This window comes from Schistocerca piceifrons, chromosome 11 (genome assembly GCF_021461385.2).
Source record: "Schistocerca piceifrons isolate TAMUIC-IGC-003096 chromosome 11, iqSchPice1.1, whole genome shotgun sequence".
Classification (NCBI taxonomy): Eukaryota; Metazoa; Arthropoda; class Insecta; order Orthoptera; family Acrididae; genus Schistocerca; species Schistocerca piceifrons.
The window spans coordinates 113,100,300-113,117,255 of record NC_060148.1 but is presented as its reverse complement, the minus strand read 5'-3'; the positions used below and the strand labels follow the sequence as shown (position 1 = coordinate 113,117,255).

Sequence of the window (16,956 nt, the reverse complement as noted above, 5' to 3'; positions counted from 1 at the left end):
TTTTATTTCATGATCACCTTTTTCAAAAACATAGTCCGGTACAGCCATTCTGTCGGTGTGTCCCAGGGAAATATCAACACTTCTTTTTGTTGTTCCAACATAAACCTTACCGCAACTACATGGAATCCTTATGGAGGTAACGATCGCTATGTGTACCTTTCCTACCCTCCTATATATATCTTCTGACCTGAGGTCCCCTCTTCAATGTTATTACTGTAAGATCCAAAAATTAAGCAGTCCATTACTCTATGTCTCCATAGTACACTGTGTGTTCGGATAAATACTATTTAAATGCAACAAGAAACCATTCAGTTCCTCTTCACAGTGAGTCCATATCACAAAAGTATCATCCACATACCGATACCACTTCAAAGAACTTTAACTGGCTGACTGCAGCGCCTGTTGTTAAAAAAATGTCATAAAATGATTGACAACAACCGGACTTAGAGGGCTTCCCATTGCCACTCCTTCAATACCTTGGTAGAACTCACTGTTATCCTGAAAATAAGTCGAGGATAGGGAGTGTCGAAACAAGGCTACTATACCAGTAGTAAACGTGTGAGCTGTGGAAGAAGGAGCTTCGTCAATCGAAACCATGGTGAACAGGGATACCACATCGAAACTGCAATGATTATGGGCTGATAGTAATCTCCTTCAGGTTTTGCATTAAATTTTTAATGTGATGATCAGTTTTTCCGACAAATAATTCTAACAATGCCTAGGAGCCAATGGTCGGCTCACTGCAGAAAATGTTGCCTGTAGCTGTCACCGAAACGTCAGGCGGAAGATTTTCTACCGTCCGATCACGGCCTCTTGGCCCGGAAGTCTTAATTAACGACGTAATGAAGTTCTTCAGACATGTTCAGGATATGTACGTGGAAATCTGTGGAGGAGAAGAAGAAAGGGGCAGTTATTCACACGAAAACTGTTGGAAAAAATGTTAAAAATCATTCAGCAGACAAGATCGCACAAAATGTTTTTCATTCGAGACTACCGATTTCAGGAGTCTTATCTGTCATCTCCATGTCTTAAACATTATTTGTATTGAAACATATTCATTTTGTGTTGATCGTCATGCACAAGAAGGTTCAACGTAAAATCAACGTCTTTTACTACAAAAAATGTTTAAGACCTGAAGATGAGAAGTAAGACTCCTGAAACCGGTTATCTTGAATAAAAAAATTTGTGCGTTCTTGGCGTTTGAATGGTTTTTAACAATTAAAACAGATCGCCCTTCGATACTCTCATTTTTGGAAAAATGTAGGAAGCCTGAATCCGAGGTTGAATTTGAAACATTCTGCTGCCCTTATTACTTCTTTTCCGCGATGGAGAACTAGAGTTAGGTAATATACAGTAGCTCCAGACGTATACAGATGTCACACAACCTGTCAGTTCTCCCTTAGCTCACAGGCTTGAGAGAAAACACCAAATAACTTCTCAGACATACCACTAACACCGTAATAGTTCAGGTTATTTCATACGGAAATGTTACAGCGACGTTCAGTATGTGTAAACCGATATCTGTAGAAAACAAGGAAGACGGTACGTTGAAACTTCCTAGCAGATTAAAATTGTGTGCCAGACCGAGACTCGAACTCGGGACCTTTGCCTCTCGCGGGCAAGCGCTCTACCAACTGAGCTACGCAAGCACGGCTCACGCCCAGTCCTCACAGCTTTACTTCAGCCAGAACCTCGTCTCCTACCTTCCAAACTTCAAGACTTCAAGACGGTATGTTATTACACAAAATCTGTGGGGTAAAAGTTTTTCACTTATGTTCATGCAGACAGAAGGAGTAGGATAACAGAACGCTGGTCGCGTAAAAAGGACATAGAGGCAGTCAGCTCCCCTTACTTGGAAGACTTGTGAAAAAACAACCAAGAGCCTGTGGTAGATGTTAATAACGTTGTGACAGTTCAACGTCACTAAAATGAAAAAGTTGCAGCGGCGGTCACCATATATAAGTGAAATTCTCTAAGGCAGAAGAAAACTTGACATTTCACTAACCAAACGTATCTGAGTACCCAACGTGGCCCGGGTAATACTTATTTCAGTTCTATTAGTCGATCTCCTTCCCCCCAATTCCTCTGACCATATTCCCACCCTGTCTCTATCTCCTCCTCTTTCCTTGCTATATCGATCCCTTTATGACCCTCTGTTTGTGCCGTCAATGACATATTTTTGTAGATACATTCAACAGCATATGTGCATACTGTCTGATAAATACGTTACACATAGAGGTAATATCAAAGAAATTGTAAATTCAGACGTCGGTACTTCCTCACGCATCTATGTTTTTATGAAGTCATATGTCCTAACTTTGTGCCGTACAATGTCACAATTTAGCACGTATATTCGGTGCTATACGCAAACACTATCTGGAAAATGTGTCTCAAATATAGGTAGTAGTACAGCAGTAATCAATTAAAACGTCGTGCCTGATGCCGCAGTTTTACAGTGTGAGCGGCGAAAACGTAGTGAGAGGTACACTGTTTTCCTTTCGTCATTTCGTGGGGATTTTCGTACACGTTTGAAATTGTGTGTAAAATTTGTTGAAAATCGGTAAGTGATCCCGTACTAGACATTGCGTATAGTACCATAGTATACATTGTACAGGGGATGGGCAAAGTAATGTGAACACTTCACTTAGTTGGGCGATGGTTAATTAATAAGGGTTGGAGCCCCATTTGCCCTTAATAGAGATGTGATTCTTCTTGAAGTTCTGTCATATAATAATTGCATAGTCTCTAGTGGAATGTTGCGCCACTCTTCTATCATAACCTCTTGTAACAGCTGTAGTGACGAGGGGGGCGGAAATCTGCTCCATGGTCTGCTCACCAAAACCGCTCACAAGGGTTCCATAATGTTCAGGTCCGGGGACTGTGCTTTCCAGAGAAGACGCTGCTGTTCTGTTGCATGCTCGGCGATTCTACTGTCCTGGCTGTGTGAATGGGTGTATAGTTGTCCCGAAATATGGCATCATTGTTGAGGAACAAACTTTGAATCACGGGATACGACTTATCACCTAAAATGTTCACATAATCGTTGGCTGTAACACGGAGTTTGAGAGTAATGATGGGAACAGCAGAATGGAATGATATGGCAGCTCACAATACCACAGTTCCACCTCCATGCTTAGCCGTTAGAATTAAGGAATCTGGAATGTAGACTTCTTTTGGTGTTCTCCAGACGTAAACACGGCCCAATGTCGGAAGAAACGAAAACGTTGACTGGTCGGACCATATGACGAGCTTCCACTGATCAGCGGTCCAGGATTTATGCTCCTGACACCATGTTTTATTCTTCTGGTCCAGTGAGTTATTAATAATAAATGTAAAAATCATGCACGATGCATCTTAGTGTCTACGACGTCATATGTCCTGAAATGGGTCGCGAATAGAATTACAGATAAATGATTAGTAACGTAAAACGTAATGCCTGATGCGGAAATGGAAACTTTTTTACTTTCGTCATTACGTGTGAGGGATCAGCGGGAATAACTTTCGTACATCGCCAAGAACTCTTGTTCTCAAACAATGGATGAATACAATCTGCGCTTTGCGACCTACGCTTATTTTTCTCTCGCCTTTGATGGGTATAGGTGGCTCTTACACTCACAGCGATTCTTTCCAGACAGTTAATGATACACTATGTGATGAAAAGTATCAAGACACCTGGGTGAAAACGACTTGCAAGTTCGTGGCGCCCTCCATCGGTAATGCTGGGGTTCAATATTGTGTTGGTCCACCCTTAGCCTTGTTGACAGCTTCCTCTCTCGCAGGCATACGTTCAGTCAGGTGCTGGAAAGTTTCTTGGGGAATGGCAGCCCATTCTTCACGGGGTGCTGCAATGAGAAAAGGTATCGATGTCGGTCGGTGAGGTCTGGCACGAAGTCGGCGTTCCAAAACATCCCAAAGGTGTTCTATAGGAATCAGGGAAGGACTCTGGCAGGCCAGTCCATTACAGGGGTGTTATTGTCGTGTAACCACTCCGCTACAGGCCGCGCATTATGAACAGGTGCTCGATCGTGTTGAAAGTTGCAATCGCCATCCCCTAATTTCTCTTCAACAGTGGGAAGCCAGAAGGTGCTTAAAAAAATCAATGTAGGCCTCTGCTGTGATAGTGTCAAGCAAAACAAGAAGGGGTGCAAGCCCCCTCCATGGAAAACACGTCCACACCATCGCATACGAATTTTACTGTTGGCACTACACACGCTGGCACATGACGTTCACTGGCCATTCGCCATACCCATACCCTGCCACATTGTGTACCGTGATTTGTTACTCCACACAACGTTTTCCACTTCTCAATCGTCGGATGTTCACGCTCTTTACACTAAGGGAGGCGTCGTATGGCATTTACCGGCGTGATGTGTGGCTTATGAGTAGCCGCTAGATCATGAGATCCAAGTTTTCTCATCTCCCGCTTAACTGTCATAGTACTTGCAGTGGATCCTGATGCAGTTCAGAATTCCTGTTGATGTCGTGGATAGATGTCTGCCTATTACGCATTACAACCCTCTTCGACTGTCGGCGGTCTCTGTCAGTCAACTGACGAGGTCGGCCTGCTTGCTTTTGTGCTGTACGTGTCTCTTCACGTTTGCACTTGACTATCACATCAGAAAAAAGTGGACGTAGGGATGTTTAGGAGTGTCGAAATCTCAGGTACAGACGTATGACACAAGTGACACCCAATCACCTGACCACGTTCAAGGTCCGTGAGTGATGCGGAGCGCCCCATTTTTGCTCTCTCACAATCTGAAACGAGTACTGAGGTCGCTGATATGGAGTACCTGGCAGTAGGCGGCAGCACAACGCACCTAATATGAAAAAAGTGTGTTTTGTGGGTTGTCCGGATACTTTTGATCATCTAATGTATGTGTACCAAGTTTGGTTGAAATTGGTCCAGTGGTTCCGGAGAAGATGGGGAAAATGCACATACATACACATGTAGATAAATTTTTATAATATGTATGAATATCTTTCTTGTGACATGATTTTGCTGGAATACGGTGTCCCTAGCTACGGTAAAGTTACGAATGAAAATTCCATAATAAGTCGTCTGGTAGTTTTAGAGATTAGAGTTCAGGTAGATAGACGGACAGGAAGGTCTTAGTAAAACTTGAAATCGCAATTTTTTTTCGTGATCTGATGATGAACTAAAGTCTGTACGGTGCCCAAAACTTTGCTTAAACGACTTAGGAAAATCACATGGAAATTTGTCTAGTAGTTTTGTAGATTAGTGTGTTCAGAAACAAACAGATAGACACTACGGTTTTATAGATTTTTTAGTGGTATACAGGGTGAGTTATGTAAAACCGTAACACCCCATTTATAGCGGCTAGACAAGTCGAAGCGCGAGGAGAAGTCGAGGAGAAAGTATTTATTTTGGTCAATGTTTATAGCTTTGGTATCAACGGAGAATTAGAAGCAAGTACTTCTCTTTAAATATAACTAGATTCGGCATTTCCTGTCAGAAAGGTCACAGCTCATAAGAACTGACTGGAAGTCCTCGAGGAGAACGGAAGCGATATCTGGCGTTTCCCAAATCACGATGTTCTTGGCGTATATAAATGAGTTAGCAGACTTTCTCAGCAACCGTCTTAGGTTACTTGCAAATGATAGTGCCACTTACTGTCTAGTAAAATCATCAGAAGATCAAAACTGACTTAAAAATGATATAGGCAAGATATCTATATGGTGCTAAATGTGGCAGTTGGCTCCAAAAAATAAAAGGCGTGATGTGGCCCAAGCGAGAATGAAAAGTAATCTACTAATCACAAAAATTTAAAGGCTATCAGTTCAGCTAAATACCTAGGAATTACGTCTACTAACAACTTAAATCGAAAGTATCATGCAGAAAGTGCTGTGGGGAAATCGAACGGAAGATTGCGTTTTATTGGCAGAACACTTAGAAGATTGAAAACAATCCAATAAAGAAGCTACCTGTAGAGGAAAGGTGCCTAATATGAGACACACTTTTGTAAACCCATTTGAAAGACCTAAAAGTAAGTGCAATTGTATTTTTATGATGGTAATAATATCTTGCGTTATTTAATTTTTTCATCGAATTATCGTATTTGCAATCATAAACAATCTTTCAGTAATTAAATCTTCACAAACATGGCATTTCGTAGAAATGAGATCAAGGTTTGCTAATCTGAGACAGTAACAGGATTTTGCTTTAATTATTTTATTACAGAATAATGACATATGAATATACAATTTTTAAATGTTCAATCATTTCTGTTATCCTTCACTCATTTCACACTACTTAGGTTTATATTTACGACATCTGGGGCAAACAAAATTGTCTTCTGTCACACGGCAATCTTCATGAGCCCAGCGATAACATTTCATGCACTGTGCCCATTTCTCCCAGTGTTTGCCTTCAGAGAAGCGCCCAGTACAGAACAGACACTCCGCATCATCATCAATGCTGTCTGAATCCGCACTGTCATCAAGATGGACATCGGATGCGGAGTCACTAGACGATTCTTTTGCTTTAGGTTAACGATTTGAAGATTTTCCACTCTTCTCCCCAAATAACATTCTGGCTGTTTTCTTAGTTTCAACCTCTGATTTCTTCTGTTTAGATTCTTGAAATTGCTTCACATAAGGAGTCGACGTTATATTTGACTGTCTCCAGGTGGTTTTGCGATGTGTGGGAGAGGTCTGATGTCTGCCGGGCTGACAGCTTGACCATCACCATCAGTAGTTTCATTTTCGGTTTTGGCATCTCTTTCTTGAAGAGCGGCAGCATAGCGATGAATTGAAAATTCATGTTCTGCGAAGATGTTAGTGTTGCATGGGATGAGACCTGTTTTTCTGAAGGCATTCACAGATGCTTCCATTGCTGCTGCTCGGTTGTAAGTTGCCCCAAATAACCTGGCTGTTAATAATGGCGTGATAACATGACCTGGATTACTTGCCAACCACGTTACTATCTCTTGGGCATAGTAGGTTTTCAAAGGCCCCATAAATCCGACGTCAAGTGGCTGCATTTTATGCGTTGAGTGAGATGGAAAACATACAATATGAACATTGTTTTCGCGTGCTTTGTCAAACACATCGAGATTCTTTGTGTGGGAATAATGACCATCAAGAATCAAAATGTCAGGTCCATTTGAAGATGGCTCGCCGGCCGAAGTGGCCGTGCGGTTAAAGGCGCTGCAGTCTGGAACCGCAAGACCGCTACGGTCGCAGGTTCGAATCCTGCCTCGGGCATGGATGTTTGTGATGTCCTTAGGTTAGTTAGGTTTAACTAGTTCTAAGTTCTAGGGGACTAATGACCTCAGCAGTTGAGTCCCATAGTGCTCAGAGCCATTTTTTTTTTTTGAAGATGGCTCGACATGACTCACAAAATGATCAAACCACTGAGTAAAAATGAGTGTGCATGCAGCCACTTGGATGACAAGCTGATATTGATCCTGCAGGTGCACCGTCCATCAATTCCTGCTTCATATTCTTCCTTGGGAAGACTATTAGTGGTGGAACGTAAGTGCCAGCTGCGTTCATACACGTTACAACTGTGGTGAGATTTCCCCTTTCTGCTGAAGTCAAGGCAGCAACTTGTCTCTTCCCTTTCCTAGTAATAAACTTGCTGTGTTTGTGCTGCAGTTTCGTCAACATTGAAGACTCGATGCTGGTTATGGTTGACTTCAGATAGCACAGATTCGTAAATATCAAAAAATCTCCCCACATTTTCTTGAGTTAAAGCTTTCACTCTTTCTGCTGCAAGACCCTGAGGAGTCTCCAGTGATAAAATGGGAGGTCTGTTAAGGAAAACTCGGAACAATTTCTTTCCTGCTGAAGCCTTTTCTGAATTGAAGGGATTCTTCAGCCTATTTCTGACAGCTCACAGGAAGGCCATGCTTCGTATGTCCTTACATTTAAGAGCATAAAATCGCTCTTCCATTGCAAGGCAGTATTTCACTTGCCAACATTTTACTACAATAAATGATAAAATATTGTTATGTCGTGATAGTATTGCGTACATTACATATAACAAATCGTGAGAGAACGACTCCCCCCAATATGCGATAGATATCGTAATATGCGACACTGTGGCGTATTTGGATCCCCATACTATCGCATATTAGGAATTTCGCCGTGTTACACAAAGAATCATGCACTTGCTAACAACGTTCGTTGGAAAATGAACCTAAATGTCAATTATTGTAGGTAATAGCGTCACAAATAACATCAATAAAAGAGTGCAGTAATATCCACTCACCATTAAGCTGAAATATTGTCTTAACACAGATGTCGCAAAAACTCCAAACACAAGAAATTTTGTATCAACCTCTAGGTACTGTGTCCGGCTCAACTAAGGCATCCTACTCGCTGTGTCGCCGTCTGGCACGCAGTAGACGTGTTTAAGAAACTCTCCGCCAGAGTGCAACCCCTAACATGAGCACAGTTGGGGTGTCTCATTTTAGGGAACTATCGCATAGTAGGCACATTTCCTCTACTACGCTTGTGCGTGCCCAGGGTACTACTGTGCGATATGGAATCCTTACCAGACGGGACTGACGGGGGACATCGAAAAAGTTCAAAGAAGTGCAGCTCGTTTCGTAGTACAGGGGAGGGAGTGTCACGGGCAAGATGAGTGGGCTCGGGTGTCAGTCATGAAAGCAAAGGTATTTTCGTCACGAGAAATTTCAGTCATCGACTCTCTGCAACGAACGCGAAAAAATATTTTTGACTCACACCTACATTTGAAGAGGCGGCCGTCGTAATAAAGTAAGAGAAATCAGGTCTTGCTCGCAAATATTTAAGTGTTTGTTTTTTCCGCGCGCCGCTAGACGGTGGAACGGTGGAGGAATAGTCTGTAGGCCGTTCGATGTACTCCCTAGCAGAGTAGTCACGTAGATCTAAATGTGGATTTAGAGGTTCTAGCAAGGAATAGAACTGTACAATAAATATCCGAAGGAAACTGACTCGATTACCAAAACGAACTGATTTTAAAAAGGCACTTAGAAAGTACCGGTTGAGTAACGTATTCCGCACAGTAAAGAATTTATTGGCTTGTGCAGAGTAGAGGTATGGTAGAAATTGTGTAAGGTCCGTTTAAAATGTTTGCGATTACATCGAATGAATGCCTGAAGTGGGAATGCATACTTTATTCGAATCGTCGTGTAGCGTGTTATAACTGGTGTGCTTACTCTGTGTTATTGTTTGAAAAAGCTTTATACGAACTGATTGGGCAATGCAGCTCACAATACCAATAATACAGTCACTGCAAAATACATTCAGCCCCTTAGGCACTGAATCACCTGGCCCTGTTCAAAACTCAATAACTTTTGTCTCTGCGCACATAACAAATAAACTGAACTGACTTACCTCTAAAGCAGCAACGGAGTAATGCGATATATTCTGATCCCTCATAAAAAAATTATAAATATGGTAGCTACACATGAAATTCTTTTGGTTGCTAAATGAAAACATTTAAGGAATATCCAACGTCTTTAAAAAAACATATGACCTACCCAGGTGGTACTGATTGTGGTGAATGAATAACACAGATTTTTTTAGCAAAATTATATTGGAAGTTAAGTTTGTCTATTCAAAAACATCTGATTACTGAAGTTACATTACTGACAACTGATTCACAAACAATGAGATTTGAACAGCAAGTATCATCTAACGTCACTAATCCTATATAAACGCAAATTACACATAGCTCTGTTAATAAATCTTAACAACATTACGAAAGTGAAATATCTAACTAGCCTTCTTATAAAATGTTTACTTATACATTCTGGGATCATTCAACAACTATAAATTATCAGCCAACTCATCTATACTAACGTGCTGGCAAAAACAAATATCACAATTATTTAAAATCTTTACCTTGCGTGCATGAAGACTTTTGCTTCCATGTTCAACAACACTAACAGCAATCTAACACTTGGTGGCTTCACAGAGCACACCACAGAAACTGCCTGCTCCATCGTCTTTCGCTCACAGACAGCTGCCTACAACTGTGTGCCAAGCGCTATCTTACTCCAACACCACAGTCTCAGACCAGAAGCGGTATCTTTGGCTCTGCGGTCGGGCACAGTCGGCTATCCGATTTATAAAGCCTACAAGAGACGTACATCGTTTACAGTATCAGAGTTTCAGTTTAGTTTACATCAACATGCTTGTCATATTCGGGTGTCACATACATGTTTGCCCCAGTAGACTCCTTTCAAATTTGTAAATAATAATAATAACACATTGCCATTTCACGTAACACTTTGACTTACTCTTAAACCTCCGCAATGTGTGATACTAAGATTTTACCCTCTTCCTGAGCTTAATACCTCACTCATTATACAGGTAAATTGACCAAAACATCGTTCATATGACCTTATTTATGTATAATGATGCTGGGCGTAGAATTTCAGCATGAAATGACGTGTAAAAAGTGTACTGTGATAGATTGTGAGGAGTGAGTGGACAGTGTAGCAACAATCTTTTCCTATGTGAAAAAAAATCTGTGCAAAAACGTACTCTGCACTAGGTATAACCTGAATGAGGTTACTGTGTTTCCAACAGTCTGACCTTTTATTTACAATTATGGAGGCTCTAATCTTCATCTGGTCCTCCTGGTTTATATTTTCCATGGTTTCCTTACTTTACTTCAGGCAAAAGAGGCGATAGTTCCCACTTTGTCCACTTCTTGTCACACTACACCTGTAGGTATATACTGTAAATGTCTGAACTATTAATTGTGTTACTGTTATTATTGTTAAATTGTAACCTGACCAGTCTCCTCCTAAAAATGATCCACGCATTACTGAACGTGCTAGTATTACTACCAATGCCTAGCACATATCTACCAACACTTGGGAGAGGTCATCAACTGCATCTTCCTGCGTGAAAGAGTGAGTGATTTGTAATGTTTCCTTTGGCATGGCACTGGAAGTCTTCTCTTGAATAGACTGTATTTTGAAAACCATTTACTGTGATTGTATACTAGTATGGCATCAGTATCGCCGGAATTATAAAACCGCACAGTTTCACTTTTCCTCCTCTCTTACACTCTCATGCTCATGAATTAAGGATAATGCTGATAAATGGTGAAACAACACTCTGGTGGGCGTTTTCGGCTCTACATCACTTCGCGGTATGACCGTGTGGTGCATTTGACTTCCGGTCGTCGCACGGTGACGCTGGAAGCAGTCCACATACGCAGAGGGGTGTTGGTACATGTCAGAGTACGGTGCAGCGAATAAGTGTGCATACGTTTTCAGACGTGCTAGTGGTGACTGTGTGTTGAAAATGACTCAAAGAACACATATAGATGACGTTATGATGGACAGAATACTAGGGCGACTGGAGGCTGGTCAAACACAGCAGGTCGTAACACGCGCTCCCCGTGTGCCACCAAGTGTGATCTCAAGTTTATGGCAACGATTCCAGCAGACAGGAAACGAGTCTAGGCGCTACAGTACGGGACGTCCACAGTGTACAACACCACAAGAAGATCGATATCTCACGATCAGTGCCTGCAGACGGCCACGGAATACTGCAGGTAGCCTCGCTCGGGACCTTACCACAGACACTGGAACAGTTGTCTCCAGACATACAATCTACAGACGACTGAGCAGACACGATGTATTCGCCCGGAGACCGGCAAGGTGCTGTCCACTGACCCCTGGTCACAGGAGAGCCCGTAAAGTCAGGTGTCATTGGAACAGTGGTCCTAGGTTATGTTGACCGACGAGTCCTGGTATAGTCTAAACAGTGATTCTCGCCGGCCTTACATCTGGCGTGAACCAGGAACCAGATACCAACGCCTCAATGTCCTTGAAAGGGACCTGTATGGAGGTCGTGGTTTGATGGTGTGGGGTGGGATTATGATTGATGCACGTGCACCCCTGCATGTCTGTGGCAGAGGAATTGTAACAGGTCTGGTGTATCGAGCCGTCATTTTGCACCAGTATGTCCGCCTATTCAGGGTGCAATGGGTCCCACCTTCCTCCTGATGGGTGATAACGCACAGGCCCACAGAGCTGCTATTGAAACGGAAGATATCAGGCGAATGGAGTGGCCTGCCTGTTCTCCAGACCAAAACCCCATCGAGCACGTCTTAGATGCTCTCGGTCGACGTCCTTGCACATCTTCAAACCGCTTGAACACTCCAGGAACTCCGAGAGGCACTGCTCGACCACCTGATCCAGAGTATGCCAACTCGTTGTGAGGCCTGTGTACGTGTGCATGGTGATCATATCCCATATTGATGTCGGGGTAAATGCGCAGGAAACAGTGGCGTTCGGTAGCGCATGTGTTTCGGAACGGTTTTCTCAACATATCACCAATACCGTGGACTTACAGATCTGTGTAGTGTGTGTTCCCTACGTGCCTATGCTATTAGCGCCAGTTTTGTGTAGTGCCACGTTGTGTGGCGCCACATTCTGTAATTGTCCTTCATTTTTGAGCATGAGTGTATTTAAAACGATGCCAAAAGTCGTACTTAGGTGTCCATGTCCCTTGGAACATCCGTTCCAGTCCGTACCATTGCTCCTGGGTGAAGTACACAAGTATATTATTTGTATGTTTTTAGTGTGAATCAAGTTTAATTTTCGTGACAGCTGCCGTTTCACAGTTAGTTACGTATAACAGTGCCTTGTTTGCCATGCTCCAGTCGACCCCTCGCTGTGTGGCGTAGCTCGCGCGCCGTTACTACCGCAGCGTTCAGGTCTTATTGGGTTTCACTGTTTAGCCTGCCACAATTTCCCGTGCTCCCATGGCACGCTGTGTTGGAGGCGCCTGTAATTTCCAGACGTACCAATTCTCGACGCATCTGAGATCCGTAATTCACACACTGCCGCTCTCTAGCGGAATTATCCTCAGACCTTACAATTGTTTATAACACTTGGCTTCATATTCATTTTAAGTGACCTTGAACAAGACATGTAACTGACTGGATCCCAAACTCGTAGTCCTCTTAAAGGATCGCAGGAAAACATTATTTTATCCTACTTAAGATTAGAACATTGTTCTAAAGGCTAAAAGAAACAAAACATTTGTAACAGGAAATAAGAACAATACATTCTAAAAGATGGTGGTCTTATTTGTATCCACTGGCAGTGTCCTCGATCACAACATAATACAGTCGATGACGAAAAAAAGAAAGAAAAAAAACGACAATGATGAACCACGAAGGAATTATCCGAGTGGGACGGAAACGGTAGATGCGATGTAAATGTACAGGCAAATAAGTGACTACATTTCCAGAAAAATAGGATGATTTATTCAAGAGAAAGAACTTCAAAAACTGATCGAGTCAATAAGGAATTGGTGTACATGTGGGCCTTATGAAACTAGGTATTTGTCCTGGCACTGACTGACAGAGTTGTTGGACGTCATTTTGAGGATATCATACCAAATTCTGTCCAATCAGCACCTTACATGGTAAAAATCCCCATGTGCTTTGAGGGCCGTGCCCTTAATGGCCCAAACGTTGTTAGTTGGGGAGAGATCCAGCGACCTTGGTAGCCAATGTAAGGTTTGGTAAGCACGACAACGAAAGGGGTCCTGCTATGACATAAAATGATGTCCCAGACCATCAATTCTGGTTGTCGAGTCATATGGCCGCTGTCTGGAGTGTATTCCAGGCTTGCTTTCACTGGTCATTAGGGCTCAGTTTGGAGAGGGACTCATCACTGAAGACAGTTATAGTCCAGTCAATGAGATTCCAGAGTGAATGTGCCCAAAGCCACTGCAAATGGGCTTGTTTGTGTACAAAGGTCATGCTAGTAGGCATAAGTGGTGCTGTGAGCTCAGCCCTCTTTCTGTCAGCCACCTATTAGTGGTCTTTGTGGTCACTGAGGCAGCAGGTGCACATTGGATCAATGACAATGTTAAATCTGGGGCTAAGACGAGTGCTCAGTCCTCTTGCTCTGTCAGCTCTCTAGGCCGACTGCTTGCTTTTTGATGTCGTGTTCTCTCGTGGCTCACCCATTTCTGCCAACATCATCGAATAGTGATATCACTCCTATTCAAATGTCAAACGATTCACCAATTACTCCAAGCAGGTTCTTTGAGCGCAGCCATACATCCTCTCTCAAATGCTTACATCTCACGTATATTGTCCACACATCTGTCGGCAAGGCTTAATTACTGTCCAACTGAGTACACGAAATGAAATTCGTGAAGATCTTGTACCTTGGTATTAATAACGCCCCTGTTTGTTATGCTTGCCCACAGCACAATTAATCTACACTGCAGTGTCACATATCCATCCAACAGCCGCCAAAGTTTACTATTTTGTATTTTTCATCAATGCATGTATGAATATAAATTTGTAAGCTATTTGCATAGCTCCCTTATGGTGCGTCACCTCTTATATTTGTCTTACAGTGAACAACAGTGGACAAAAAGTACTTTGCATTTATATTTTAATCTGTACTTTCGTTCAGTTTGTTATTTTTATTGTAATTGTTTTGTCTTACAATGCAATCCATTCTAATGATTATTATTATTATTATTATTATTATTATTACTATTATTATTTCAGTGATAAGATCAATAGGGCATGGGTGACATAGTTTAAAATTTGCTTATATATTTTTTTCTAGAAGTTGTCCCCATAATTTTAGTTCTTTTCTATGACATCTAATGGACAAACAAAATATGCAAAATATTGCAAGAATTTACTAGAATAACTGAATATACTAGTGACTAACTTAATGTGAAGTTGTCATGAAAACGACATTCTCATTGTTACACTGTTTGCAATACTTTACCAAAACGCCCTGCCTTCTCTTATTACAGTTATTCAACCAGTTCTGACATTTATTATTGTATCTTTCATAACTTATGATTCCCACTCTATTTACTTTAACATATTTCATTACTCACTATGTTGTGAATGCTTATATTAGGGAAAATCTGTTGTTACATGTGAGAAGCAGTTCATTTTTTGATAGATGTAGAGCAACTAATTATTTTTAAACCAGTCTCTACCAGCAGTAAACATTGATACTGTTCAAATTGTTTCATATTATTCTACTGAAAAGATCAGCTAATGAAACAACAACTCAATTTGCTTGAGTGCTTTGAAGGAATTTGTTTGTATGTGATCGTTTTTCTACAAAGAGACAGGTAAATTACCCAGCTCTTCACATAGATATAAATGGAAGAAGTACTGTAAGGCAACCAAGGAAATCATTTGCATTGATGAGTATGGGCTCAAGTGAATTAGATATGTACAGTGTTTACTGCACCTGCAGACAGAAAATACTGAAGTTTAATATATCTATAGATGAATTCTTTTTGCCTCTAGTTTTCAGTTTCTGATGTTATTTGGTTTCTGTCATGCAATTTTGGGAAAATAAGTTACATCTCAAATACTCTATCTCACTAATTCTTTTAATTTCTTTGCAAAATTTTAATAACCTTTATGTAATTACCAACAGTTAGTGTAATCTCAAGACTCTTAAAGGGAGATACTCAGTGTTTATTAACTGAGACACATTACATTTTCATTCACGGCCTCTCATTCTTTTTCTGGCGAGTTTGAAACTAACTTCAACAAATTGGCATTTGCTGTGCTAGTAGTTTCAGTCAGTCACAGCTCAATATTTACATCTCTAATTTAATGTTACATATGTCCTCTATCTGTCAATTCAGTCAGCTCATTTTTGCATCCACACTGCCTTAATATTACATTTCCAGTTGTTTTAGTTATATTTTTATAGTTCAAATAATATATATTTCTACAACACCTTCAATGTCGGAAAGTGTTCCCATTATGTTTATATTTGTGTTGTTTGATGAAAGCTTGTAGAACATATGGAAAATGTTTAATAAACAAGTGCTGTATAATGACAGGTTTCAAATATCTAGAAATTGAAGCTGGTAAGAATGATGGCCATCTAACACTTCCTGTTTCTTCATTACCTGTCGGTGAAGATTGTTTGTCTCTGACATACAGTATACAACATGGTTCCCTGATGGTGAGCCTCAGTGACCAATTAATTAATCCACAGTTTACCTTCAAGGTATGTCAATGAACTCATTTCTTGCATAAGGCAGGTCTCTTTTGTACTGTATTTATTTTATTTGAGTGAATCATTTAAGTTTGTAAATTAGAGAATCATATTTTATAATACTAGAATCTGCTATAAGTCTTGTAATGGTAGAGAAATAGTGAAACATAATTAACTTGACTATTTCTTCTTGCATCCTTCATATTCATGGTTCTGATATTGGACATGAACTTTCCAATCTCCTTTCATAGCTACCAACAAAATAATGTCCTCATATTTCTTAAAACAACCTGACTGGTTGGAATTACCCACTTTCTCATAACTCAATCTTATGATTAGCTTCTCTCCTTTGTGAAAATTGGAGAATGTAACTATTTGAATATAGTCATAACTTGCAATGATGTGCCCTATACATGATCAAAGTACACTTATAAGCCGCAAGAAATAATAATCACTTTGCAGAGGAATTAGTTTTGTACACTACAAGAATCATCATCATCATCACATCGAAATTATTAAATTTCTAAACACTTAAGAAAGAGATTGTGGATGTCTTTTGTTGTTAGCTATGGAAATCTCTCTGAAGAACAATTATTATTATTTATATTAAACATTTTGGTTTCCTACATTAACCTAAATTATTAATTAAATTCTTAGATTTAAACTTCATTTTTAAATATAACCTATTTTCAGAGGAAAATTTCTTTTATAGAAGTGGTCTGTGTAGAAACTTGTTCCAGGTAATAATACACTTTGAGTAGATACCACTACCTAAGAATAAAATTTACTATGCCCTGCACTGAGTACTGAACATAAGTATGTTAGTCTCCCTTAAGCAACCAATTAATAAAAGTCCAAGTGATTAAACACCTATGTGAAATGCTGTGTCAAGTGTTATTATGGGGCACCTCATACTTCATGTATTCTTATGAATATGGCAACACTTTTAAAGCATATTCCAAAGCCTAAAAAC

The 16,956-nt window shown here is 40.7% G+C and overlaps 1 protein-coding gene across 2 annotated transcripts in view; it reads left to right on the top strand.

Moving 5' to 3' along the window:
- Positions 1-16,956, top strand: part of LOC124719995 — a 517,761-nt gene that overhangs the window by 125,576 nt on the left and 375,229 nt on the right. For both annotated transcript variants that reach the window (XM_047245223.1, XM_047245222.1), the window contains exon 8: positions 15,826-15,995. In XM_047245223.1, coding sequence (XP_047101179.1) covers positions 15,826-15,995 — 170 coding nt within the window. The remainder of the gene's footprint in view (positions 1-15,825; positions 15,996-16,956) is intronic.